A 27,702-nucleotide genomic window follows, 5' to 3' on the forward strand; every position below is an offset into this window, starting at 1 on the left:
CCCTGACAGCAATAAAGGCTGTGTCAGAAGGAATGAAGGCAAGTAACTGGCACAAAATATCTTGCCTCAAATAATGCACTCTACTTTCAGGAAATCTGAGGCCACTTTCAAAAGAAAACAGAAAATTCAAGACTTAAAAGGTAAAAGCTAGAAAAGAATTCTTCTTTCTCCCTTCCTGACCCATGAGACCAAAATAGGTGTGGAGTAGAAAGGAAGATGGAAAAGAAATGGATCAGGGGAAGCTAACATCAGATGGCCTATTTTCACAATTCTTTAGCTTCTATGTGTATCTAAGGTTGGAGCCCTCAAATCTACTGCTACTAGAGACATTTATAAATGCCACATATGCAGCTGCAGGGCCTTGAGCAAGCAGCTGAGGAGCACCTCAAAGTTGCAGTCTGGGCTTTATTGAGGTATTAAAATTTTTCTCTAACTGTAAGGAATATATGAAGGAGTGAGCCTACCTAAAAAAGACAAAACAGAGTGATATGCATTAATTAGAAGATGTATCTGTGTGGGAGTCGGAACAGAAATTTTTGCTAGTACTGCTGGAAACCCATGTAGGAACTGGAATGTCAACCTCCACCCTCCAAATTTAGCAAATGCAGATTCTTTGGTATCTGGTATCCCTGGTATTTGGTGTCCTGGTATCTTAAATCCCTGGATTTAAGGAAGGAAGAGGGATGCTCAGAAGAAAAATGCTTCAAAAATTCTATGTTAAATCTTTATAATAGTGGTTTTGATCATCCTTACCATAATATTATCCTTGTGCACCAAAGCAAAACACATTGTTGCAATTTAATTTGATAAGGAAAGGGAAGTTCTGACTTCAGTAAAGAAATGTGCTTGCGTCAAAAGAAGAAAATTATCCCAAGGTGATTTATCTATTGCATATCAGATTTTTTTTCATAGCAGTGAAAAGAGCAAGGCTTGTGAACTGGCATCAGTACTTCAAATACAAGAGTGCACTTGAGAGCTACCCAAGAACCAAGAACCAAACAAATGAAGAATAAAAGGAAATCAGTTGAATATGGCATCTGGAGTCTCCTAACTGATAACCCACTTTATGATAGGAAATTCCATGGAAGTATTCATGCTTTTCAGATATGATTCTGCTGCAAATCCACATGCTTTTCCCTTTCCTTATTCTATCCAATCATACACTTCTTCAGTTTTGACAGAAGAGCAAAACAGAAGAAAGAAAACCCCAACAACAACAGCTGTGAAGATATATTCAGTTTGCCATGGTACCAGGCAGATGAGAAAACTCATTCTATACCTTAATAAAGCCATTCTCAAGCTGCGGTGGTTCTCCACAGGACACTGGGCGGCATGTGGGCAAGCTACCACTCCAGTTGCCAGTGGCGTCACAGGTCCGCTTCTTCTCTCCCTTGATGTAGAACCCCTTGTTGCAGCTGTAAGCCACCACCGCTCCAAAGCTGTAGTTGGACCCACTGGCATAGCCATTGCTAATGTGGGGAGGCTCTCCGCAGCGAACAGGGATGCACTGGATGCTCAGAGGAGAAGGATTCCACTGGCCCCCTCGGAGGCATTCAATCTTGGCCGACGAGTTCAGAACAAAGCCGTCCATGCACTTGAAGCTCACGATGGAGCCAGCTGCAAACTTGGCTTTACTAATGGACTCCAGGATGCTGTAGGAGACGGTGGATGGCTTTTCACAGAAATCAGCTATGCAGTGGGGCATCTCCCTGCCCTCTGGAGGCACCCACTTCCCTTCTGCATTGCAAAGCAGCTGAGAGTTATCAGCTAGGCTGTAACCATCCAAGCAGAAGTAATAAGCTATATCACCAAAGAGGCGGTGGCCAATCTCTGGTGATGCATTTTCTACATGGGGTGGTTCATCACAGGATACTGCCAGGCACTGCTGGTGGCTCACATTCCACTTGCCGCTGGCTAAGCACTCTGTGGTTTCAGGGCCAACTAATGTGTAACTGTGGATAAAGAAACCACACAAGAAGTAAAAAATACAAGCACTGTCAAACTCTACCCAAGGTTTCCTGAAGCCCTTTCAGTATGAGCTTGTTTGCTAGGATCCCAGAAGAACAGGATCCTTTAGAAAAGCTATGATCAACTTCAAAAGGTAAATCCTAAAGCCTCCATGTCCATGGATGAGGTATCACAAAGGTGGATATATCCTAGCACACCTTGTGCATATTGCCTCTCATCTGTCTATCGCAATAACCATTTCTGAACTTCCATTTTGGCTCAAACCACTACAATAAACCTAGTGTTGTGCAGTGATTGTCCATGCAATCCTTAAGGAAATGATCCCACTGAGAAACTATTTCTGTTTAGCAAAACTGATTGGAATAAAAAGAGATGAATAGCCTAGAAAGGCCTTTTAGGTTTCTGTATTAGCCCTATCAATCTATTTTCACACTTGCAAGAAAAGTGAAACCTCTTAGTGAGTTACCCAGAGATGCTCTTACCAATAATGCCTATAGCAATCTTAAAATATCTTATTCCTAAAAACACACTGTTAAAAATACTAGAAAGTCGATAAAAAATTAATGCTAACTGGGAAAAAAACAGAATTAAATTATTTATAATGAAATTCTACCGCATTAATACTGTTAGTGTAGCTGTAGTTCTCCAGTCTGTCTCTGGGACAGGCATTAATCTGTGCAGCTCATCATCCCACTTAAACTCCTGCTGTTTAAATATGCAACAGGTAGTAGTGTACTCACAGTACCTTTGACTGTTTTCTTCATTTTTTTTCTCTGTGGTGTAATCTCACAGAAAGCAAAGAAACAATAACTACTGCAAAGTCCCCATTGACTTTCCAACTGCAAGCTGTTCAGATTTTGAAGCAACATCTGTAAAACTGTTTTGTCTTGTTTCCAGGATTTGTTTTCAAGCCTCATGACTGGACACCAGAAAAAGAACCTATTATGTGCCAATATTTAAAATGATCCACTGTCACAGGCAGACAGCTGTGACAGTCTTTAAATGCTGCTATCCTACCCCATTTAAAATGCTTGCACAGGAAAGAGAAGCAGCTTTTAAAAGAATAATACAGTCTAGTAAACATAATAAGGATACTTTACTTCAGTTATGTTTCAAATAACATTGCAAAAACAATATATAAGAAAAATGCTGATGTGTCAATTTACCTTTTTACACCAAGAAAAAGCAGGAAATCCTCCAGTCACTTTGGACCTAAACTGGCAAAAGCTTTGCTTACTTGCTCTGCCTTTTAGACAGAACAGTTCCAAGAAATTTTATGGAACTGTTTACAGAGTGTAAAGATTATCATGTGCAAAGGTTCTTGCAGGATCAGAGTCCAGCATTATACTTTCATACTTAATGTCATCAAAACTGAGCCTCCTCTTTAATGAAGAATTTTCTACATAGAGTAGATAAAAATAAATTTGAAATAATACTTTCAATAGACAAAGAGTCTTAATTTTAAAGAAATAGAAGTTAGAACACCACAACAGACAGTTGTTAAACTGCATCAAAAGCACATTCTTACACCCTGATGAGACATAAAGAATTTGCTATGATCAGAGCCTTGAATTTAATACAGAAGTGATGGTTCTGTAGTAACTCCAAAGAAAAGGGTTTCCATTGAATTGTGCTACCATTCCCCCGATTCCTCTCTATTCTTCTCTTCCTGAGTGTATTCAGTTCCCTTGAAACTACTTTAAGAAATGTCCGTGTCTCATACTAACCTGAACACCCACAAAAAAATCTCCATTCCATTCAACTTCCAAAATTTAAGGCAGAAGTAGTAAAAATTAATTAGTGTGCAGTAATAAAGGACTTGTGAAACAGTGCACCAGTTTTACACAACCTGAATATTAATCCAGTAGCTCTAATCTACATACCCTTCCTTACACGTGTAAGAGACCGTGTTTCCAAAAGTAAAGTTATCTCCTTTGATGACCGCATCTTTGATGGCAGGAGGGGGTCCACAAGACACAATTTCACACACTGGTGGTGTGCTGTTCCAGTTCCCTGAAGATGCACAGACAAGTATAGAAGGTCCCTGAAGGCTGAGACACAAAGATCATTATTAAGGCTGCCACTTCATTCCGGGTGAGGGACAGAGAGAGGAAGAGCTGCTTTGCTTTCTGGCCCCAGTGAGACTATGGAGTCTTTCTCACTGACTTCAGTAGGGGCCAGATTCTCATGGAAAAGGGGCTTTGCTTATGGAAAAACACTGTGATGCTATTAAAAAAGCTGGTCTTCACATCACCGTGAAGAGCAAGCTGGTGGATTTCTTGTGGAGCTTCAATGCTCTGTGCAGATACACACAATTTCTGCTGTAGCTTTGCCCATCTTTGAGAACAAAAGAAATAAATATTTGTTTAATCTAAAAAATCTATTTGTATGCCATCAACAACATGCCAGTCTTGAGACTTGCAACTAGGCCTCTGCCTGATTCACTCGAGGACTTAAAACACTATCTTCACCCAGGACACTGAAAGAAATGCTCCATTTCAAGTTTGTTCACAAAAAGGCATTCATTTACTTCAGGAAGCAAAAGAAGGAATGAATGAGTGAATGGCCACACATATTTGAAATTGAGGTATTTTTTGATTTCCTTATCTGAGGAAACAGGATTGATTCAGATGGTGTGACTCAGATGTCTGAACAGAGTGTGAAACACCTCCCTGAGATGTCTTGGGTGAAGCCCCTTGTCTCCAGCTGCTGTGTCAGCTGTCTGCGTGTTCCCTGTAGGGCCCACATCATATCTGAGAGCCCTGCATGGGAGTGTCTGATTCCCTACAATTTGGTGTCAAATGGTATTAGACCCCCATGTTTAGCTGACTGAAATAAGTTAATGGAAAAGAACACTGATCTGTAATGCTTTTAAAAATTTGACACAGACTCTTTTCAGTGAAGTAGGGCTTTGCCTACCTGTGGCAGTATATTTAAAAACAGCTAAAAGGTGCTTGAAGGAAGAGATTGGATCCAGAAATAATGCATAAGATGGGCACTGTTTGAGAGGGCTTCCTCTGGAGTGGTAACCACAGGAGAGAGGATCTCTCTCACCAAGCTATGGTAGACAGGTAAAGACAAAGAATCAAAACTGACATGGTATTTGCTGCCTATATGTCCAAAGTCCACAGTCAAAAAACTCATTGTACTGCCTAGTTTGGTGGGGTGCAGATAAACTCACAATGTGAATCCATGACTGAACACTACACTGAGCTGCAGCTGACTTATCTATTTGTACTAATGGAATTAAAACTTTCACCAAATGAACACACCTCACCTACTGGCCTGCATCTGGACAAGGAAATGATTGCAGCAGGAAAATGTAGAAAATAATCATCCCTAAACAGGTCCATACGGGACCGCTTATGTCAGAATATATCTGCTAGAGGTACACGCAGATATCAGGGGAGGCAGAGACCTGCATGAAAAGCCACATCCTTGTATATAGCGTTGAGGTGTTAATTTTTAGTTGCAGCATTGTTGCGGTGCGTGTGGGGGGACCCCCAAGCTGTGAGTTCGCTGTAGCAGCGGGCAGGCAAGGAGACTCCACAGGGCTCACGAGGTGCTCGTTAGATGAGGGTTTATTGGGGGTCCCACCCCAGGAAAGCCCTGGCCAAGAGACCCGGCTAAGAGAGACCCTCATCCCACCAGCACACTTAACAGGGAGATTCCAAGTGGGCGTGTGATAAAATTTGGGTCAATGGGATTACAGACACAGGATATTTCAGGGGAGGATTGCAGGCTTGGAATAAAGTATACCATTTCGAGGGGTGAGACAGAGCATGCCATTTAACTAAAATTCAACACCACACAGCATGTTAAAGATGTGTTTGCAGTATAATTGCTTACAAATGAAAAACAGAACAAAACCTTAGAATAAATTGCTAGTACAAAGGGTTCAAGGAGGAAATTAGTAGCTTCCAGAAAGTTCTTTCACAAAAGGAACTAATAGCAAAAATAATATGAATTACAGTTGTAAAGGCATGAGAACTTTTAAAAATAATGAAAACTATTTTTCAAATATTCAAAATATTTTTATGAGTTTGGTGGTAAAATGAAAGCATTACATATGTATATAGAAAATCCTGAGTCACTTTGAACTGCTCCAGTTCAGGATAAAATACAGAAAGTACTCTCAAGGTATAAAGAAGTCTTTTCCAATTCTGTTTTAGTATTTTATCATTCTGAGCAATGATCTCAGCTTTTTCTTTTGCAGATGTAAGTCAGACCTTCTAACAAGCATGCCACCTGCATTTGGCTCAGGCATGTTTGTGCATTTACCTGTATCCATTGTCACAGGTGTATGATACAGAGGAAAGGTAGGTTGTGCCACTGAATATGTATTTTCCATTGCTGATATCCTGTGGGGGAGGGCACATCACTATTTCACAGGAGGGGGGAGCATGATTCCAAACACCACTAGCAAGGCACAGAATTTCCTTTTCACCCACCAAGTTGTACCCATCATTGCATCTGCATTAGAAGAAAAGAAGTGCTATCAAACAGAGCCTTTCACACACAACATAATCAGCCATCCCTTTTTTCTCATCATCCACACCTGCATAAACCATCTTTCTTTTCAGGGAATAGAGAAGTAATACTGGAATAAACATATAGTTCTGCTAATGAACAGCCACTCTATAAACAAATGTCTTTAGATTATTTTAATCCCATCTTGCTCCTCTCCTTCATTTCAACCAATCTCTCAATTCAGCCATACTCTTATTTGCTGCCAGATTGTCAATCAGTTATTAATACAGCACTTCAAACATACTGAATTCCTACCTGTACACCACCTTATTATGGTATGTAAAATTTGAGCCAAAAATGGCACTGTTCTCTGGAATAACTGGAGCACCACAGGATATAGCTTTAAAAAGACAGGAATACAAGAGAGGTTGATATAACACAAACAAAAATGAACAGAAAATTAGGATTTGCTTTGTTTTCTTTGAAAGGATTTCAAGAAGTATAAAGCCCTAGGTAACAATGAGTTCTTGACTAATCTGTAAATGATGTTTAAGACTCTTTATCTGACTTCACCTTACTGAGAAACTGAACTAATTGGAAGTATATAGTTATAACTGCTTTACAAACCACATGCTTGGCTATCAAGAGTACTCCATATCTACCTCTCTCTATGGACAAAGTAATAGTTTTTTTGCTTATAAAGTCTTTGTCAACTCTTCACTTTACCTGTTGCTTCATCTCATTTGTTCTGGTTTTCTAAAGAAGCAATTTCTGCTATTATATAATGACTATGTACATGCATCGGCCTGTCCTTTCTGGTTGCTTTTTATCCACTGAGGCAATTAATGGTCATTAAGTGATTAATTGCTTGAAAACGGAAGACTGGGTGAAAAAGAATTAGAATTAGAAGAACACTTCTAATGCTTGCATTAGACAGTCTTTACCTCTGACGCACTGGAGAATCTGCGTAAGAGAGAACCACTACAAACATGACAACTGTGCTTATGTCTTAAGGAAACAAAGACTTCAACACTGACATCCAGATCTGCTAGGACAGGGTTTCATAAGCTGCCATGGTCTCTAAAGCCTCTTCACTATTACTTTGCCCCTTCCATCTGTCTAATGTTAGTCACATTTCAGCATGCATTACCCCTAGGAACCAACCTTTACAATAGGGTGTTGGGTGGCTCCACTCTCCAGACTCCATGCAAGTAAGTTTTGTTGCTCCTGTCAGCTGGAACCCTTCTTGGCAGGAAAATGTTACTTGACTGCCAACACTATAAGTATCCCCATGTAAATGGCCATGCTCTGGATTTCCTGGATTATGGCATTTCACGGGTTCTGAGGAGGAAGAGTGAAACTATGAATAATATATTTTTGTGTCAGGTTTTATGAACAAATTACAGGAGATCCTTGGGAATTTGCTGAAAGCAGGAAGGCAAAGCACATGGGAAACACTAAAGTAATTTACATAAGGAGTTTACAGTCTTTTCTGTTTTATGTGTAAGTGACAGACACTGAAGATTCATGCAAGTTAGATAATCTTGACATGGAAGAGCCCTCAGTAACTGGGTTTACATTCCTTGTCAGAAGCAAACACATCTTACAGTCAATTTCTCCCTTTGTGAGGGAAAGCCCATTCCAGCATGTCCATCCCTGAACATGAAAACTGCCCAGCTATCTTTTATGCCAGCCTATGTCACTGTCTAGTTATCTTCATCCAAAGTTACCTTGTTTAATATTTCTACAGGCAGCTCTAGCCCTGCTCAGAAGCCTGTGTTAAAATATTTCTTCACTGCACAGCTCTGCTCTGAGAAGTGAAACACTGTGGCCTTCCCAGGTCTTGTTCTCCGTGTGCAATAAGGTTTTTGTATGTGTGTATGTCTTGAAGCAGCATCCCAATGACAGCTGTATCCATACAGAGAGGTGAGTTCTCAAGAAACAAAAGGAGACACTTTATCACAGCCCATCCAGACTAAACTGACCTGGAGATGAAAGCATGCCTGTCCTAGATCCAGTTATTGTCTCACAACTGGAAGGCAGGATACTGGCCTATACAGAGTCTTGGAAAGGCTAGCAGGATATGTTTCTTTCCCATACCTGCACATTTTTTACCATCTCCTGTGTAAGGAGGGGTGCAAGTGCAAACATAGGATCCATTCGTGTTGAGACAAGATGCGTACTCATCACAGTCTGATCCGACAGCGCATTCATCAACATCTGCAAAAAACAAAAAAAACCAAACCCACAAAACCCATGACTCTAGTGTGTTATTTGTTGCAAGCATTTGTTTTAAATTCGTCTTACTGTCCAGAGGAATTACTTGAAGTAGTATAATTAAAAATCACTTACTGCAAATACTGTTTTTCATCTATTGGTAAAAATAATTAATATTTAAACAAATATTTATAACTCACTGTGAAGTTTTATTACAATTTTAATAGTAATTTATTCTACAGTATTGCACAATATGAGAAAATTAGAGATAAATATTATTGACTTTCAGTCACTGCTTCCACATAAAGTGTCTGGTTTCCAAACTGCAAAAGAACAGATATCGTAACTATTGTTACTACTATTACTACTATTGTTACTATTATTACTACTATTGTCTACTGCATAGACACTCTGAGGAAGGATTTTTTGCATTAAACTCTTGCTTGGGAAATCCTCTCTATCTCAACCTTCCTACTTATAAGACAGGAAAACTTAGTAAAGAGGGGAAATACTCTGAAAATATTAGAGCCCCATCTTTGATGAAGAGAATTAGACTAGGCCCAAAAAGAGCCTGCAGTTGCCAGAAAAGGTAAAGTTAATTAAAAATTTGTTAGTTATTGTAATTAACTATTTACATGATATTAACACCTAAAAATCCCAATTGATAATTTATGATCCATGTAGTTTGGTACAATGCAGCAAAAAAAAAAAAAAAAAAAAAAATCCCTCACTCTAGAATACTTAATAAAATCTTTTAATTTTGACAGTAAGGAAATATTCTTGGTATGATAACAATTAGATAAAATTGCAAAGAGTCAGTTTCAAAGTATCTAATTGAAAAGTCCCATCAGTGATTAGTCTCAGGGATTACTCTCTGTTTATAAATGTGCATGTTTCAGAGTATTAGAGAGAGATAGAACAATTCTTCAGGACACCTGTTGATCTAGATATACCTTGCAGAAACACAGTCCATTTCTTTGTCCATTTCCAGTAAAAAAAGCACTGGTTAAAAAAGCAAGAAAACCTACTGAATTGGAGGATTTACTCTTCACTGCTGGATGAGTCTGACCAGCATGAAAAGACCAGAACACATTGTAAAGAAAAGGAGTTTCTGATATGCAGCATGACAGCTGTATAGGAATGCCAAGACAGTTGCTAATTACACAAGTACCAGGAGAATGCAAAGTGCTAGCACAGCAGAACTGGAATGACTGCTTCTTCTGTAATGTCTTGTTAGGCAAGAGACTTCTACTGGGGTGGAACTACACTGTGAGTCAGACCCTAACAGAACAAAAGGAATGCTTCAGGGCATAGGCGTATCAGGTTTTGTTAGCAACTCCCTGAAGCATGAGTCAGAAAGGTAAATGGTGGGTCAGGGTGCCAAATCCACTCTCGTTTTCATTTTCCCATAACGCTGCTTTAAGAGAGACGAGGCAAGCTGGAAGGTGGGGCACAGGCTTTTTCCTTCTGAACATTGTGACTCCTACAGTGTGGTGGAAACTGAACTATTTAGACAGCCTTGACGCACCTATGATGCTGTTTGTAGATTTTGAAGGAGTGCTGCTGGACAGGATGCTATGAAACTAGATGGATTCTACTCCAAAGTGAATTTTGGCAGAACTAAAAGACTTTGGGCATTTATTTTGCTTGTCTTTACTGAAAAAAAAAAAAAGTGCTATACCTACAAAGAATTAGGAGACAAATCAAACACAAATCTTGCCAGTTTTTTACTGTGCAACTCCCATTTGAGGCATTGCTAAGATCCACTACAACCAGATGCAGCAATCCAAGTACAGGTAGCTAGTGGATTCCAGCAGGGGTAGGCTGGAGATGTGGCCCTGCAAGACCAGTGACACCTAGTCCACTGTACACAGTACAATGCCAGCCTTCTACATCTTTCAGCTTGTGCCACTGCACCTGGCACATCAGACCCATCTGACCAGCAAGTAAATTACCGTGTGGCAACTGTATGAACTTTCCCCAGCCCTCTCAGTGCTGCAGCTGCTTGCTGTCTGGCATGTCTGACTCACCAAAAAAACCCCCACAGTGGAAAAAAGGCTCAGAGAGCACTGACAGAGGTGATCTGCCCACTAAGGAGACAGCAAGGTAGCCTTTCTTCTAGGTAAACATCAATTGACAGTTGAGTGGATATCAGCTGGCAGTGTAAATGCTTCTCCTTGAGCTCATTAAAGAGTGTGAATGTCTTCCTGAGTTAGCCAGACCATCATGGAGGAGTGGAGATAAATACATGGTGAACCTGAGGTATAAATGTAGGACAACTCCTAATGGGCTTGAGCTGACCTTAATTCACACGTTCCTTCCAGCTACTGGGAATGTGCAAGGTCATGATGGTGAACATATTACAGAGCTTGATAATGGGAAACAGACTGGAATTATGCCTGCACTGTGTATTACAATTGCTGTATTTTGTTAAGTAACCTGAATTTGTTTCTGTTGTGCTATGCAGTACTTTTTGTATCACTCAACTTGATAGGAAATCCTGTGCATCATCTACTGTCTTCAGTTGAGTAAATCTGATATTAAGTAGTACAATGTCCATGTGTGAAATATCTAAAAGTACCTGGTCAGAGAGCATGGACACTGCCTTGAAAACACTGGAGAGCAACAAAATGCACTGGTCAGAAGCACAGAAGGCAAAGATTGCAGGACACAGAAGGAGAAAGGCTGGGAGTGCAATGCAGGCCTATATAATTTTATATATGTTTGATAAGTGCAGGATGTGGGGCAAACAAGAGGATAGAGAGAAAAAGGTGACAGAATGTAGTTTTGGTTTCATGTAAGGCTAAGCATAGTATTTCAGAAAAGTGAATATTTTGGATTATGACTTCATGACTGTGGTTAGCCTCCACAATTTCAGAATGAATGTCTGCTCAAACCTAAGGGCACAGGAGAAGTGCAAGATTGCCACTGTATGCATCCAAGTGTATGTCACATCTTACCAAGGCATGATGGTGAAATACTGTTCCAGCTCCCATTGTCCAGGCAGAGCATCCTGGAGTCACCCAACAAATAGTAGCCACTGTTACAGTGATAGGTAATAGTACTGCCAGCAAAAAAGTCCTCAGCTGAATAAAATCCATTTTCTAAAGTTGGAGGCACTCCACAGCTGATTCCTGCAACATGGGTGAAAAGATGGCACAGGCATTAGCAGAGCAAACACAGATCATCTTGAGAATAATTTCACATGAGAGCCACTACTGCATGTTTTTCTCTGCAGCTGTACTATCCCATTAGCAAGAGGGCCCGGTCCTTTTCTGAAATAGCTAATCAATTCCAGGTCTAGTGGAGGGTCTTGTTGTCTGGGTATTTCTTAATAGGAGTCTTAACAGGACTTTCCAGCTGCTGCTAAGAAAATTTTGCTAGATCTGGAGGAGACATCTGTGGCTGAGATCTGAGCAGATTCCCTTCAGTCACAGAACACTTCTGATAAGAAATAATCCTTGATAAAGAAAAAGGAAAACTGAGATTGCCTTGTTGTTGCTGTTACTTCCCTTTGCTGAAAATCAAGCTCAGCTTTGCTGTGTTTAAACACTGCAAAAGTAGCCAACAGAGACTGCTAAGAGTTACAGTCCTGGCCTGAGATGAGGGATGCATGCATGATGGAGATTGGAACTAACTTCACATGCATCCCAGGGCATCCCTTAGATTAACTATAGCAAATAATCCCACCTGATTCCAGTTGTGCCAGCAGAAAACATCCCTGTACCTGCCTACCAGAGGCTTCTATTTATTCTAGCAGAATTGCTTCTGTGCATCTTTATCCCAATCAAAAAGGCTTGAACTTATTCCAACAGCTACACAGCTCATCTTTGTAGCTACATGGGATATAGCAAGTCCTAGTGCCCTAGCTGTGTACAAGGATCCCACAACAAGAATTTAAAGCCTATAGTGATGGAAGCCAAGTACTTGGTGGGAAGGAATAGGCCTGGAGAGCCTGTAACAATGACAGGCTCTCAGGCATCTGTGGGTTTGGGGGGTATTTAGCATTAGGAAGAGAAAAAGGATCCTGGTGGGTGAAGACAGTGATCACACTGAGCCTGATTCAGTCATTACTTTTTCAGGCCTACACCATTAATATAGACTAATGTTCATTGTAGCAGGAAATAGGTATCTTCAAGTAACTTTCATTCATCAGGACCTTGTGGAGCAGCTACCTTGAAAGTAAAGGCCAGTCTGCTTGTGGCAGGTCAGTCCTGTTCTGTCTCAGTTCTGTGCTCAGCAGGTAAAACTGCTTGGCCCAATGCAGAGAAATCAGAACACTAACAGGATTCTGGTGGTTGTCACAGATCATACACCAAGAAAGTGCAGAGCTGTCTCTGCCAGAGAGCTTTCCTTCTGCTCAGCAGAACTTGCTTTTGGGTAAATCCTCACAGGCATGCTGTTATTTACACAGAAGACGAGACTTGCTACAAATAACTGAATAAAGAGGAAGACATTAAAATTTAGATCAAACTATTTTAAAGTAATTTTTAACAAATTTTCTCCAAACTACATATAAATTATAGGATTATGCAATATCTATTTCTGAAGCTAATTTACTATTCTGCTGAAATGAAAAATGTAATCAGCTCTAACACAAGCAACTGCAGTCATATGTGCAGTCACAACAGAGGAGGACCAAAGGAAAGGAGAAAGCAGGAGCAGGAATCATAGAATCAAAAGAAACCTGGCAGTCTGAATGCATACGGCTCAGTTTCTTTGAAGAAATCCTGTAAATCTTGGAGCACTTCCAAGTCCTAACAGAAATATCTGCTGCCTTTAAAGAAATTAGGTCATAACTTACTCAAGTCAAGGCTTCTACTTCAAACCAGACATTCTCAGTGACATCTAAAAATCACAGAGATATTCTAGCATCTGTTCATCTTCCACATTCCTGATGCCACTGAGGAGAAAAGTACCAGACTGCTGATACAAATGGACTAATTTCTCTATCAGCCATAGATATTAAAAACTGACTGAAAAACATGTAAGAACCTGCTCATGATACAGTTACTGCTCAGCAAAACATGTTTAGTTTTAAGCATATATGTATATGCTGTAACATGGATGGATTCACGTGTATGATAGCTGCAAAAAAACCAGACCATGAATAGTGATAGGATCCAAATAAATACCAGGGTTTCTTAATCCTGCCAGCTCACTGAGACAACTCACTTTCACATCGAGGAAAAGGCCGTGTCCACTGTCCCAGGTTAAGGCAGTGTTGAACAGAGTTTCCCACTATCTGGAACCCTGGGTCACAGGAAAGGCTCACTTTTGACCCTGGCTTCAAATCAGCAGAAGAGGCCCGCAGATGTGGTATGGATCCTTGCAAAGATGGACAATCTGTGAACAGAATATATGCATTCAGTAAGAGGTACAGCTACGTGCTGAAATGAATAAATTGGCTATGTGATTTATCCAGGGAAAATTTTTCTCAAATGTTATGCATGCTACATCCCACTTGGGTTGAATTGGTTTTGAGAATCATCAACATATAAAATCAGAAAAGGAATCTACAGAAAAGGAAGCAAGGAGGAAGCAGGTATTTTAATACAATACAATGATTTTTAGAACAAAAGGCAGGATTTTTTTTTCTGATCTACTACCATCTTCAGTCTTTTCCCATCTCAATTCAGGAAGCAATGCATTTTTGTCAGAGATTTCAATGAACTTTTGTTACAAAACCCTGGAATTTGAAGAATGAAGGACTGCATGTTCTAACTGTCAAATTATCAAAATAATTTATTCAAGGTTAGTAGAGCAAAGGCTGCAAGCTAGCTGCAAGCTAGCTTGACCCCATAAAAGAGTCTTGTAGTATTGCTCATAAAAAAAGTGGGTTCTAGGAAGTAAAGTTCTAACCAGCACAAAATATACTCTTGTAATCTATCTTCACTCTTCCAACAACTCCTGGCAGGAAATCTGGCCAGGCTAGTACATTTCCTTTTTGCAGTTCTTCTGGACAGGATGTAGCCAGAGATTCTACCTGTGGATTTAAAACAGTTGGTTAGTGATGTTTAAGGACAGTGTAGGAAAAGAATATTAAAAAAATATTCCCTTCATGCATGTATGCGACACTAGAACAAGGAGTAATGCTCATCTTTTCTAGTACAAAAGGTTCCTTGCTGAAGTACTTATCATTCTGTTCTGATAAGCTATCTAGATATGGACAGTTCATGCTGAGTCACTACCTGAAGAACTACTTGACGTACAAAGAAGGTATTGAACACAGTTCTTGAGACACAATTGCATTTGTTAGTGTAAAAGAAGAACACATCCATGTCACAGGAAAAGACAGTAATGAGGCTGCAACCTGAAGAGAACACTTAACTATTTGCAGAAAATGTCAAATACGAGCCAAAAGGAACTTAATGTTCAAGATCTGTATTCTGAAAACTGCTAGCACTGCACCACATATAAGGGACAGAAACACAAAAAGGAGAAGCTTAATAAGGCAATTTGTTGTTTCCAGAACACAAGTTTTGTGAACTGTATTAACTAGACTCTCTACAACACTGTAGGTGAGGCCCAACCAAAGCAGGACAGGGAGTATAGAAACAGGAACTACATAGGCCAGCTAAGTACAGAAGGAACAAAGGAACACACTATTAGACCAACAGCAGATTAGTATCTTGAGAGAAGATCTGGTCCTATGTCTCTGATGGAAAAGTTTTCTCAGATGGGTGATTGTCTTCTGTCAAATTTCCAGTAGATAAATTCAACTACCAAGAATAATGTTCTACACTTTCTATCCTTGTGAGAAGGAAAGGTACATAAACTTTGGAGTGATTTGTTCTCACATTATCCCTACTCTGAACCCATTGAGGCAGACTGGACTTTTTTCTAGAGTCAGGATAGCTGGAGAAGGAGCTGATGTTCTCTGTTTATTCTGAGGCCATTTCAAAATTCTCATTTCAGCAACTTGTGCCAATGAAAACTGCTTCAGCCAAAGGCTGCAAACAAATTGCAAGGCAACTGCATTAAAAAAATAACCAATGTAGGAAAAACTAGTTTGGTAATCGCCCTTTCAAGCCATATGATGGTGGAGGGCCAGAAAGGACTTCACAGTTTCCTATAAACTACTCATATTTCTGTTGCTGTCTACTCAACAACAAGCTACCAGAGTCACAGTTAACAAAATTAATGTGCAAGTGAATAAGCAGCTAAAGTATGTGATGAAAAATCTGAAAGACTAGATTCCACCATCCTTTACTCACTAAGCAACATATTCTGTCACCTTGCTGTCCTTTATGACTGAGAATAGAAAGTTAAGACTTAATGAATAGTTCCCGTTTGACAGAATAAACCTAACGATAACATATTACAATAGAATTTTACTGTTCCAAACTCCAAAATTAATGAGGTAAAAATTGTATAGGAAGCTTATGGAGCTCAGCTTCCTGTCTGGGGTTACATCTGTATTTTCAGATGAGTACTATGGATACTATAAATGAATAGCAGGATTTTCTTCCTTGTCCTAACTAAGTTGCATCTGAACCAAGTTGGAATTCAATCAGACCTGTCATTAAAGAGGGGCAACTACTGAGAAAGTTTCAGAAAGTTGCACTTAAAACTCTTCACCAGTGTGCCCTGTAATTACATGTGATTACATGTACACTTATCAGCTTCAAAACTGCTAGAGGACAAAAACTTGAAGATCTGATTGGCAATGCAACAGTTGGTGACCTTAAAAGCCAAGGACCATAGCAGATTGTTGGGTAGTTTTAAACCTATCAGAGAGGAAAAGTACTAAAAGAACCAGAGAAATAAACAGAGGAGATATTTGGATGCTGGAAACAAAGATTCTACTTCTTTTTCTATTCATGTTATTATTTCTTATTTGGATCATGGATAACAAACAGCTATAAACCACCAATTAGTGACACAACTTTAAGAAAAATCGGGAGAATAGTAAAACCTTGTAATCCAAAGATTCTTCCCCAAAGAAATGCCTCTAACTTTAAAGATTTTTCTTTTTTGTTAAAGTGTTATCAGCAGTTTAACACTACTGACCTTCAGGATAGCAAGGTCACTGCAGGAAGCAGTGATGGAGCACTGTCATCAGGTTTGCAGATAATATCAAGTATCACAGTATCACCAGTCAGGGTATTCAAGGACAGGCACCTTGACAGGCTGGAGTAAAGGGCCAACCCAGACTTCAAAAATTCAACAAGGAAAAATGAGAAGGCAAAAACTTCTGAACAATATAGGTGAGCAAAGCCAAGAACAGGAAAAAACTCTGTGGAAAAGAACTTAGCTACTCTGGCAGCTAATGAGCTGAGTACTAGCCAGCTGTGCACTGTGGAAATATTGAGGACCAACAGCATCCTTGGCTGTGTGAATAAGGTTACCATCAGAAAACCAAGGAAGTGGTTATTCTTTCTCAGTGCTTATTAGATCACATCTGAAGTACTGCATTCCATTTCGTGTTATTCACAGCAAGAAAGACATTGACAAGCTGGAGCAAGCTCAGGGACGGATTGCCTCCCATTTGCCCTGGGAAGAGAGCTTGGTTCAGCCTGGGGCAGAAACAGCTATGGGGACACCTCCCAGTAGAACCCTGTGTAGGGGGGAGATACCAGGTACATACAGGCCTATACAGCAGCACATGGTGGAAGACACAACCAGTAGTCATAAATGAAAGTGCAAGGTCCCAACTAGGCATAGAGAGAGAGATTCCACTTGAGGATAACTGAGCACTGAAGCTTGGCTCCCAGAAAAGTTGAGGGATCACTGTCCTTGCAGGCATCTTTCAGTCTTTATTAATTTTTAACTCAGTGGAAGTTTAGTGCTGCCAAACTATTTTAGGTACCTGATTATGTGTAACTCAGTAGTCAGTTATCTGCTCTGTCAGACTTTTTCTGGAACTATATAGCTCAGATTTTTCAGTGTCTAATGCAGTGACTGAAATTGTGATGTCTCCCCTATGAAGTTTTAACAGCAGAATGAGAAAACTGTACATAGTCTGTAAAACAAGCACTTTACTTATGTAATTGTATTTCTCTCTCTTCTAGCAGTACTGTTAATTTTTATACATTATTTCCTTCCTGTTTTGAAGCCACATACTACAGAAAGGCTCAATCAAAACAGAAGGTGACTCAGTGTTGATTGTACCAGACTTAGTTCTGCTTAAAGCTACTTTACTAACTACACTAAGCTTACTACTCTAAGCCAGAACTCCATCTAGTCCCCACTGACTTCTGTGGGAGTAGAGGTCTAGCCAATACACTAACCTAGAATGCTTTCTGAAATGTTCATCCTATTTTCAGAGCCCTCTGCTCAAACACTGCACTGAGGACTTACCTGCTGTGGAGAAAGTACATGGTCCCAAATGTTGAGCTGGCTGATGGAGCCCACAAAAGATTCAGCTGGGTTGAATCCTTCTCCTTTTTGATCTTGTTCTTGACCCAGCACAAGTGCACCGCCACCTAAACTCAGAAATTGAAGAGGGGTAGGAAACAAAGCCTTACAGCCAGGATCCCATCAGAAGATTAAAAAGTAAGCAAAACAAAAATTTTGCTGCCCTGTGTTGCTAGGATTTTGCAGTGAAGACCAGACACCTTCAACAAACTCTCTCAGCAAAGCCTCTGTGAAGCCTTCCGTTAGACTGAGATAGGTCAACCTAGCAATTTGGAAGTGACTGTCAAGTACATATGGGAGCAGAAATCACTGGTGGCTGGAATTATATTGGCTCAAAGAAATCACTTGTAGGTCAGTATTTGAAGCACAACACATAGCAGCATAAAATACAATTTTGAGCAGGTGGGGCACATTTTACAATACCAACTTACACTTCCTGCTTTAAACAAAAGCTTACAAAGTTGTACTGGACAAATGTGATTCTACACCCTCAGAAGCACACTGAGAATAGTTAATGCTTGGACACAAGGCAGAAAAGTTAAATTTATTGTCCTTGTCCATTCACATGTGAATAGGCACCTTCTACATCACAGGGTATGTGGATAAAGTCAAAAAGTAATTGAGACAGCACACTTCCTTAGGTCTTTGTTCTCTGGAGAGAACTCCAATTTAAGGGGGAAAGACAGGGACAAACATAAGGATCATGGATTAAAATGCTTTAATGTTGTGTTTTTTTATTTTAATAAAATAGTATTTTGAAATCCTGTGTAAATTTGGAAGATGGCAGTATGCAAAGAGTACCAAAATGAAACCTCTTTGCAGCCAAATAATACCAGGCTTGTCATAGCTTTTCAATGCTGAAGATACTCCTTTTTATGCCTTCTGATATTACTCTCTAGATGACTGATTACAGGAAACAATGAAATAGCAAACTCCACCTTGTTAGAAAAAAATACAAACATAACTTCAAATACATGACTGAAAAGAACAGGAACAGGCTAAGTCAATCAACCCTGAATACACATATGTAAGGGAAATGCCAGATAAACTTTATTTTGTTGAGTGAGACACTTACTCTCACAAAGCCATCCTAAAACCAGCCCTGGACATCTTCATTTGTGGACTAAACTGTGTTGCCCATAAAACAAGTTACCTACCAGTATACCGTAGAAATGTGCATTTTGTCTTCAGTGATGCTGAATAAGTGGAACTGTCCTCACAAAAAAAAAAAAAAAAAAAAAAAAAAAAGAACAGCAAGCACAAGCTTTTCAGAAATGGTGGAAACATCAATATATACTAAAAACACCTAAATGTTTTCTTGCATATTCTGCAATAAAAACAGAACGAAGGCAACAGATGTGGTATAATATAAATAAAACATACCAGGGATTTTTGATCCAACAGAGAGCCCACTGCCTCCATCGGACAGTTTTCCGTCGATGTACACCTTCCATGCCCCATCCCTGCATGTCCATGTCACTGCAATGTGATGCCAGTTACCATCATTCACTGAAGGACAGTCTGTTATCTTCTCTTTCCCATTCACATAAAGAACCCAGCTGCATGGAATGAAGACACAGGCATACTCAGCTGCATGCAGCTACTTTAAAAGCATGGTCTGTCCCCCATGACTCAAAGAAATGTTATTTGATTAAAAAAGATAACTGGCATGTGATAACTATCATATGAGAAATCTCTCTGGAAAGATGATCGTAGATTATATCTCTCTCCCAGAGGACTTAGAAGTTGGTTATCATATGCAAAGCATGGTGAAATAAGTGACATGTTTTTGTAACTAAGAATTAAGGCTCAAGTCACGGCTGCATAGTGGATTCCTAAATTTTCCTGTTGAGTTTGGAGTCACACTACAAGTCATACTCTGCTTTTGTAAAAGTACAAGTCATGTTTTGCTTTTAGAATCATACCAGAAGTACTCTGAGTGCTGAACTCCATTAATTTCACTCATTATTTCAATGAGTCATTAAGAAAAAATGTGAATAAAGAAAAAAATCATGTTGTCTAAATGCACAGCTGTCTTGCCATTACTCTTCTATAGCACAAAAAGTGATGGAAACAAAGCAAAAAAAACCCCAAAAACCAAACAAACAAAAAACAAAGAGACAACTCTTTAAAGGGAGTTTGGATGCAGATTTTTCTACCCTAAAGTAGGCAAAGCTTACATTCAAACTTCCGTTCTACACTTCCTTTATCAATCCAAGACATCTGTAAGCTGTAGAAGAGCAAAACTGTGATTTACCCATTGTAATCAGTCAGAAGAAATGCATTATCACTTCCATTTTCTACTGCATAAGAAATGGGAGTCCCATAGTTTGTGGTGTCAGTGGATTTCATCCAGAATGTACAGGTGATGTCACCAAGAGATGGTAAAACACCATCAAGCATGACATATCCATAGATACCAGAGACTTCAAAATCAAGATTGAAACCAGAGGACTGTTCTGCAATGAAGAAAAAGAGTATTCAGCACAATATTCACACAAACATGGAAAGAAAATCTAATGAAATCTAAGCAAATGCAATAAAGTGGAATGAAGTCCTGCTACAAAAATTATTCACTAACTTGAATAGCAGTAGAAAGAACTTTTGGCAGTCTAACATCAGCCAGCATACAGAGCTTTCCAAGGCTAGAATATAGTGCTTGAAGACAAATATCTGGAAAAGACACTGATTATCTAGCAATGAACAGGAGCCTTCCTTCTCTGTCCTCTATCACTGAAATGACATATCCATCTACCATCTACCATCCAACAATATAAAGATGTATAATCAGCTGGTTCCATTTAATCAAGCTTTGAAGAATAACCCCAAAGCAACTCAAGATTTTTCCTGTTCTAGACTTACTGAAATACACTGCCTGGTATGGGACAGCATTTCTGTGCTATTGTTCAATGAACAGTGACATGCTTTACAAGGATATTATCAAGTGGAGCTCTCTTGAAAGGTGGGTGTTAAACTCTGACATGGGATGGCAGCTGTAAATGTCTTTTATGTCTTTGTGAAATCAAAATTGCCTCTGTTTAAAGATTCACTGGCTACTTTATCATTTTTGGGGAGAGGGGTTTGAGCCTTGTGGTCTCCAGTATCCCGGAGGAAGTCGTGCTGTGGGTGTGACCCATGCCACCTGTCCATAGCAAACTTGATACTCTTTTGCTTGTTAGGATTTCTGAAGCTAAGACTACCACTTACTGATCTCCAGCCCTGTGATACAAAGCCCCACACAAAATACAAGAAGCAGAAAGATCTACTAAACTCAGATACACAGAGCAAATACAAATTAAACTCAATAGACCTACAGGATATTAAAAAGCTAGAACCATGCCTTAGAAAAGAGAAATTACTCAGACACATGCTGTTACTTGTCTGCAATTACAGTTATTAATGCTGCAGTCACACAGGTTTCACTCATCCTCTCACAGTCCCACCAACCTAACTACTTTCTGGGGAAGTTGTATGAAATCAGCCCAGCCAGTGAAAATCTTGCACAGAGACTTAGTCAAGCCACCTTTTTCTGAGACTTAGTCCTGTGTACCTGTTTCACACCTGCTGCCTGTAAAGCCAGGGGGACATTTACAAACGTACGAGTTCAAGGCATCCACACAGGTGGCTTGGTTTAAGCAGGGACTGGAGGCACAGTCATTGATGTTCACTTCACAGTTCTGTCCTGTGTACCCTGCCACACACAGACACCTATGGAGGAAGAGAAGCACACTTCAAAGGTGACAGCTGTCATAACAAAGAATTCTGCTATGAGGCCAGATCTGCCAATGAGAACGGTATATAACAATACTACAGAAACCAACAGATGATATACTACAGAATTAATGGGGTTTTATTTTGGTCATTCCTCTTAAGCATGCTTGTACTCTATTAGCTGCATAATAACACTTCTAGACAGGAACAATACAATATTTAAACAGCCTCAATTTCTTTATATTAAATTCTGAGACATAACCATTGCAACTCCACGAGTAAAACATACCTCTTACATACACAGAATTAAAGATGAGAGGTATTCAACTTTTCAGATAGTCACCTTTATATATAGGGAAAACCATGCCAGTATAAAGACACCAAAACCTTTGATACTTGGAAAACCAATGTGTTTGGAAGGCATAAAAACTTCTAGGGCTTTTGGGAGGGAAAGACTAAACTAAACATAGACATTAACAGCTGGCCCGTCTACCTATACAGTGATCTAGGATATGACACTTCTGATGGCATTTATAGCATCCAATCTGAGTTTAGATACTCGAAATCATAAAATTATTATCCTTTTCTTTCCAAGCTATAGAAATGTAGTATTACCAGGTACATAATTGGTCATCCTGTATTATTCCAGTGGAAAGCAAGATAAATCCCTGAGTTTGTAAAAATGGACATCTTTTGGAAGATCAATATTAAAACCATGCAGTCTTACATTTCAAACTCTGCATATTTTCATTGCAGTTTACCTTGGAATTTTTTAAGAGTCAAGACACTCGGATATATTTTCTTGTCTTTTAAGATCTCCTTTAGTCTTCATAAAGGGACCACTTATTTTGGATCAGTCTGCCAAAATATGCTTGCTGAAATCTGACAGGCTGAGGCATCTCAACAAGACTGACTTTCCACATTATATTACATCAATCATCTGTTTTTCACCTGAAGCTGTTGATACCATCTCTGCATGTAGCTCCATTCCTACAGGGTCTGCTGAGACACTCATCAATGTTTCTTTCACACAAGACACCAGTAAAACCTGGGAGACATTTGCAGGAGAAACTTCCAACTCGATCTTCACAAACAGCCCTATTAAGACATGGGTTGGAAAGGCATTCATTCATCTCCCTTTCACAGTGATCACCTGAGGGAAAAAAAAAGAACAAAGTAACAGCTCTAGATTGAATTTACCTAAGAAATAAGATTATTAACCCATGTCAATTTTTAAAAGGATATAGCTGATCTTCTAAGGAAAAACAAGCATCAGAGTAGCCATGCAGGTTTGGAATTTACTCCATTAACAGAGGTTAAGTAAACACAGAAGAATTATGGGAACCATCTTAACAGTTATGGAAATAACATGTAGCAAACTGTCGAATTTAAATGTGACTAATTCAGGGCGAACCAGGAAATCACCTGAGAAACTATTCTGAGCAACTAATGAAAACAGACTAGAAAAGACATCTGGCTGAAACCCTAACTCTAAGGAAAGATGTGAAAGCCAGAAGCACATGATTCTGTGATTTATGATGTGCAGGAGTCTCTATGTCACAAGCACTGATACTGCATGTGATTTTATGGTGGAGCTTTTTGGCGACATGATAATCAACAGATATGTGCATTTGTTATAGAAACCTGTGAAAGCAGACTATAAGACTGGGGAGTAGTTTTAATATAGACCATTTTATCTACTTTTAAAATATTTTTATTTTTAAATAAAATTAAAACAAATTATTTAAACCCATTAGAATATTGTTATTCATTCCTTAACGTCGCTTAGCAAGCTCATAGCAACATTATTAATTGAAGATCTAGCACTTAGTAAATCCTTCTGAAGTCACGTTTACACTATGGAGAGTCGAAGACACCAGGTGGACCTAAGGAACATCCCTAACTTACATTAAGATGTAATATATTATATATAATGCTAATAGCAGTGAGATGGAAATACTTCGGGTAGGGTAGGAAGACACATTTTTTGGTCAGAAAAAGTAAAAGCTGACTCAAAGAGAACCAGGTGTACCTGTGAAGCCTTTTGCACATGTGCAGCGGTAACTGTTCTTGCCATCAACACAGCGGGCTCCATTCATACACGGACTGGAGCTACATTCATTTATGTCTTCCTCGCACAAGAGACCTTTGAACACCAAGGATTACACGGCATGATCAAGACAGTCAGAGACTGTATGCTGCAGTGACCGCATGTGAACAGTGAAACATACCATACCATGAGCATGACAAAGGTTACCGAGAGCAGGTGACAAAATTATGTGATTGAGAGCACTACTGCAACAGCTACAAAGATAATCTGTGCTATTTAGATGCTGGGATCAATGTGCAAAGTCCATTGTGTATCTTTATAACATTTAAAAACCCATCCAGCTAATGCTGGTGTCAATAAATATTTAGTCATAAACAGGAACTGTGAGGGAGACCATTTCTAATGGAAAACACAAGCATAAAATTACACAAAATTATCTCTCCAGTAGTTTTATTTCCATATTTAGAAATCAGGTGCTGTTTTGTCCAGCTATTCAAGTGTGTTAGTTTGCCCACAAATTCCAATACTTCTAACGTGCATGCTGGTGGCAGTTAAAAACACTGAGAAAAAACATAATCAAAAGACCACTCACTTATTCCTAAAGCTGCAGTAAAACAACCACATGAATGCTGTGTCTAGCTGGGCAGCCAGTCTCACAAGCACTTTCCCTGTTAGTATTTACTAATTCCCTAAACCTTTTTCCTTTTTTCAGACCAGAAATGTCACAAAAGGGAAGGATACATACACACACACAAACACACATACTCCCACACCCTGTCCTTGGATGCTTGCCCTTTTATTTCAAAACCTATTCAGATATAGTAGAACCTTACTCTAACCTGTAGATCATATAGTTTTCCTGTTACAAATGGAATGTGGAATTACACAGCACTTGTGCTTTGTGATACTTATTTGGCACAGAAACCAAGCCTGTCTGAAGAAAAGCTATAAAGTGAAACAAATTACCTGAATAGCCTGGTTGACAGTGGCAGACAAAGGTTCCAATGCCATCTTTGCATATTCCATTGTTTTGACAAGGAGATGATTTACACTCATCAACTTGTGTTTCACATTTCAAGCCTAGAATGCAAAATAAAGGATTTATAATAGGAAGACAAAATTTAAAATTCTTCAGAAAAATAGATGCCATGACTCCCTAATGTAGGAAAACACAATTAATTGCCTACATTAGCAGACATTCAGGTTCATTATCTTTTCATTAGGTTGTGCTTTAACATAGATCTGAGAAAAATGATGTTAGAAAGGTGTGATGTGCATTGGGCAACAGACAGATCAGCTTCAGAGAGGGGCAATCAAAAGTAACTTCTCGATAACAGCTGAATTAGAAGACATCTCTTTGATTTGAAGCAACTGGGTGGCTAACACTGAAGACAAGTACAGGCTCCATACAGGTGGAATTAGCTGTCAAGATTGCAAATTTCTAGATTTTGTTAATCATAAATTAACATTAATCCAAGTGATAGGATTTTCACATCCACTATTTCCATTACAAGAAATCCAAATCAAAACCTTTTCTGCAAAACACAACATAATTCAGCAAGGACATGAAGAAGTATCTATTTTTTTATATATTCTAAACATGTGATGAATATTCCAATTATTTAGGCTACACTGAAATGCTTTGTTCCTTAAAACTTCCTCATTTTAAGGGCATCATGAAGTAGTAGCTACTTCACTTGCTTCCCAGTTTTTTACCTGTATATCCAAGCGGGCATATGCAAATATATCCATTTCCCAATTGCTTGCATGTCCCATTATTGTGGCACGGTTCCAGAAAACACTCATGAAAGACCTGCCAAAGGCACAAATTTACACTTATAGCAAAGCTGGCACACAATACTCTAGTTTCAAATTGTATGCCTCATCAGTTACTTTGGAAAGATGGGATAAAAAGTCACCAGCTTTAGCTTCTCCTCCTCTGTCTTCTCAGCATGCTAACCATTTGTGCTTTTTCCTACTGAAAAATACCACGAATGTGAATATTATTTTTAACTTACATTTTAGTTAGCAAAATCTCCTCAAAACTGTCTGAGCTATGATTCACAGTTTATATTAAACTACATTTATATGCAAATCCTCCACTTTGCATCCCGCTACATCAGCTACTGGCCATTAGGTGACCTGACAGGAAACTTCACCATGTGGCATAATTTCTCCTATTCCTGCAAACCTGAATTCATCAAAGCCCTTGAGTAAATGGTCAACTAAAACCATAGGAGATAAATCTGTCTCCTGTCCCTGTATTATACAATGTTTCAGGCCAAATTTGTCACAAGTCAGCTTTGCTCCTTTGTACACAATATCCCAAATTCCAATTCAATCAAAGCAGTCTTGTCAAGAGTTACAGACTGGGGGTGAGGGGGTGGGGGTAAAGAGGCATCTCCAGCAAACATTGACACTTGGCTAGTTTCACTTGCCTGTATTTCAGAGAGGGTACTCACAACAAAATGGAGATCTGTTAGCCTCCTCTCAAGTGTATCTGTGTTACAACATGTAAACATGTAAACTCAAGATTTTACATCTGAGACTAAGATGTCTGGTAGCATCTTCTGGAACTCAGCATACGGAAGTCCTCAGATGACTGAACACGGACAATGTACTTTTTCTAGATTGTCTGAACCTCTTCCATGTAGTTTACTTTTCTTTTACAAATGCAATAAGTATTTAATACATCAGGTGAAGGCTTCAAAAACAGAATTTAAGATTGTCAACAGCTGATGGTGTTTCCTCTGTTCAGTGAAAGTTCTTCTATGATTACAAAGAGAGTTTGAGTGTTCCCCTCTTAACCATTGATTTCATCTCTTCAGGAAATAAAGTCAGCAAAAGAATTACAGTTAAAAAGATCTTACTTGTTTACTGCTGCATGAAGGGCTTTTTCTTTCATTTGAGATAGCTCTGGAAAATAACACTTGTCCTCACCTGACTGCTGACTTTGTACTGCTTGCTGATATTTTCTGGGAAGGCTGGTACCATCATTATACTTTCCTCAGCTGCTGAAAAAGTAGAGCCAAAACCTAAAGTGTAAAGATATGAAAGCACTGTTAATAATACTGTGTAACAAGGTCCCTATTCCATGGGGGCATTATAATTACATGTTAGAAATGTGCCTTAAGATATGCTGAAAAAAGTGAAAAGAAACTTTACATTACCCATTACAAAAATATGAATTTGTAAGGACAAACACTTCTAAAACACATACATATGTTTACACATAAAAATATTTCATATGTTTTTATATACAGATACATACATGCATACACGTGTTAGTATATTTTTATATATATTTCTCTCTATAGCATGTGTTCATAGTACACATAGGCAAGGTACACACACATTGCATATGTATACTCTATTTATTGAGCCTTGGCATGCATCAGAGTTAGTCCTAAAAGCAGTGGCAACACCATTAGGCAGAACCAGCTGAGAACTTCACTGCTTGAAATAAAAGTCCTACATTTGTCCAGAGAGCAAGTGGGATGTTTTCTCTTAAGACTACTTCTGGCTATCTTTTAGATGCTCCCCTTATTCACTTCATCCAGCAGAGATGACTTGGCTTACTTGAACAATCGGTGATGGACCTGGCACCAGTAACGGTTGTTGTTCCATAAAAGGGACAAGACAAGCAGTAGGACTTTCCTGGGTCTGGTTGATAGTAGTCTCTGGGACAAGGGTAGCAAGGTGTCAAACCTGTACGAGAGAACTCGCCTGCAAGACATGGTACTGCAAGAGGAGGAAAACCTTTCTTGAGTGACCTGATCTTTTGTACATCCACCTTACTTCACCTCTTCATTATCATTCTCTTTTCTCCTGTCAAAATGTCCTCTTAGACTTAAAAGGAACAGGATGAAATCTGCCAGGAATTCACAACTCTAGGAAATATCGATTTAAAATCTTCTGTGAGATAC

The 27,702-nt window shown here is 39.2% G+C and overlaps 1 protein-coding gene across 2 annotated transcripts in view; it reads right to left on the reverse strand.

Annotated features, from left to right (window-relative positions):
- The window catches only part of SVEP1 (sushi, von Willebrand factor type A, EGF and pentraxin domain containing 1), a 117,628-nt gene that overhangs the window by 27,131 nt on the left and 62,795 nt on the right, over window positions 1-27,702 (reverse strand). For both annotated transcript variants that reach the window (XR_014951072.1, XM_021525012.4), the window contains exons 19-37: window positions 27,356-27,517; window positions 26,717-26,811; window positions 25,493-25,589; window positions 24,743-24,856; window positions 23,759-23,872; window positions 22,678-22,879; window positions 21,566-21,723; window positions 20,273-20,474; window positions 19,399-19,574; window positions 17,959-18,083; window positions 14,518-14,641; window positions 13,831-14,001; window positions 11,616-11,789; window positions 8,539-8,658; window positions 7,603-7,779; window positions 6,754-6,838; window positions 6,250-6,441; window positions 3,852-4,019; window positions 1,280-1,952 (exon numbers count right to left, since the gene is read on the reverse strand). Coding sequence is in view for 1 of the 2 variants with exons in the window: in XM_021525012.4 (XP_021380687.2) it covers window positions 1,280-1,952; window positions 3,852-4,019; window positions 6,250-6,441; window positions 6,754-6,838; window positions 7,603-7,779; window positions 8,539-8,658; window positions 11,616-11,789; window positions 13,831-14,001; window positions 14,518-14,641; window positions 17,959-18,083; window positions 19,399-19,574; window positions 20,273-20,474; window positions 21,566-21,723; window positions 22,678-22,879; window positions 23,759-23,872; window positions 24,743-24,856; window positions 25,493-25,589; window positions 26,717-26,811; window positions 27,356-27,517 (3,329 nt within the window). In the remaining variant the exon portion in view is untranslated. The remainder of the gene's footprint in view (window positions 1-1,279; window positions 1,953-3,851; window positions 4,020-6,249; window positions 6,442-6,753; window positions 6,839-7,602; window positions 7,780-8,538; window positions 8,659-11,615; window positions 11,790-13,830; window positions 14,002-14,517; window positions 14,642-17,958; window positions 18,084-19,398; window positions 19,575-20,272; window positions 20,475-21,565; window positions 21,724-22,677; window positions 22,880-23,758; window positions 23,873-24,742; window positions 24,857-25,492; window positions 25,590-26,716; window positions 26,812-27,355; window positions 27,518-27,702) is intronic.

Source organism: Lonchura striata, chromosome Z (genome assembly GCF_050655825.1).
Source record: "Lonchura striata isolate lonStrDom1 chromosome Z, ASM5065582v1, whole genome shotgun sequence".
Taxonomy (NCBI): domain Eukaryota; kingdom Metazoa; phylum Chordata; class Aves; order Passeriformes; family Estrildidae; genus Lonchura; species Lonchura striata.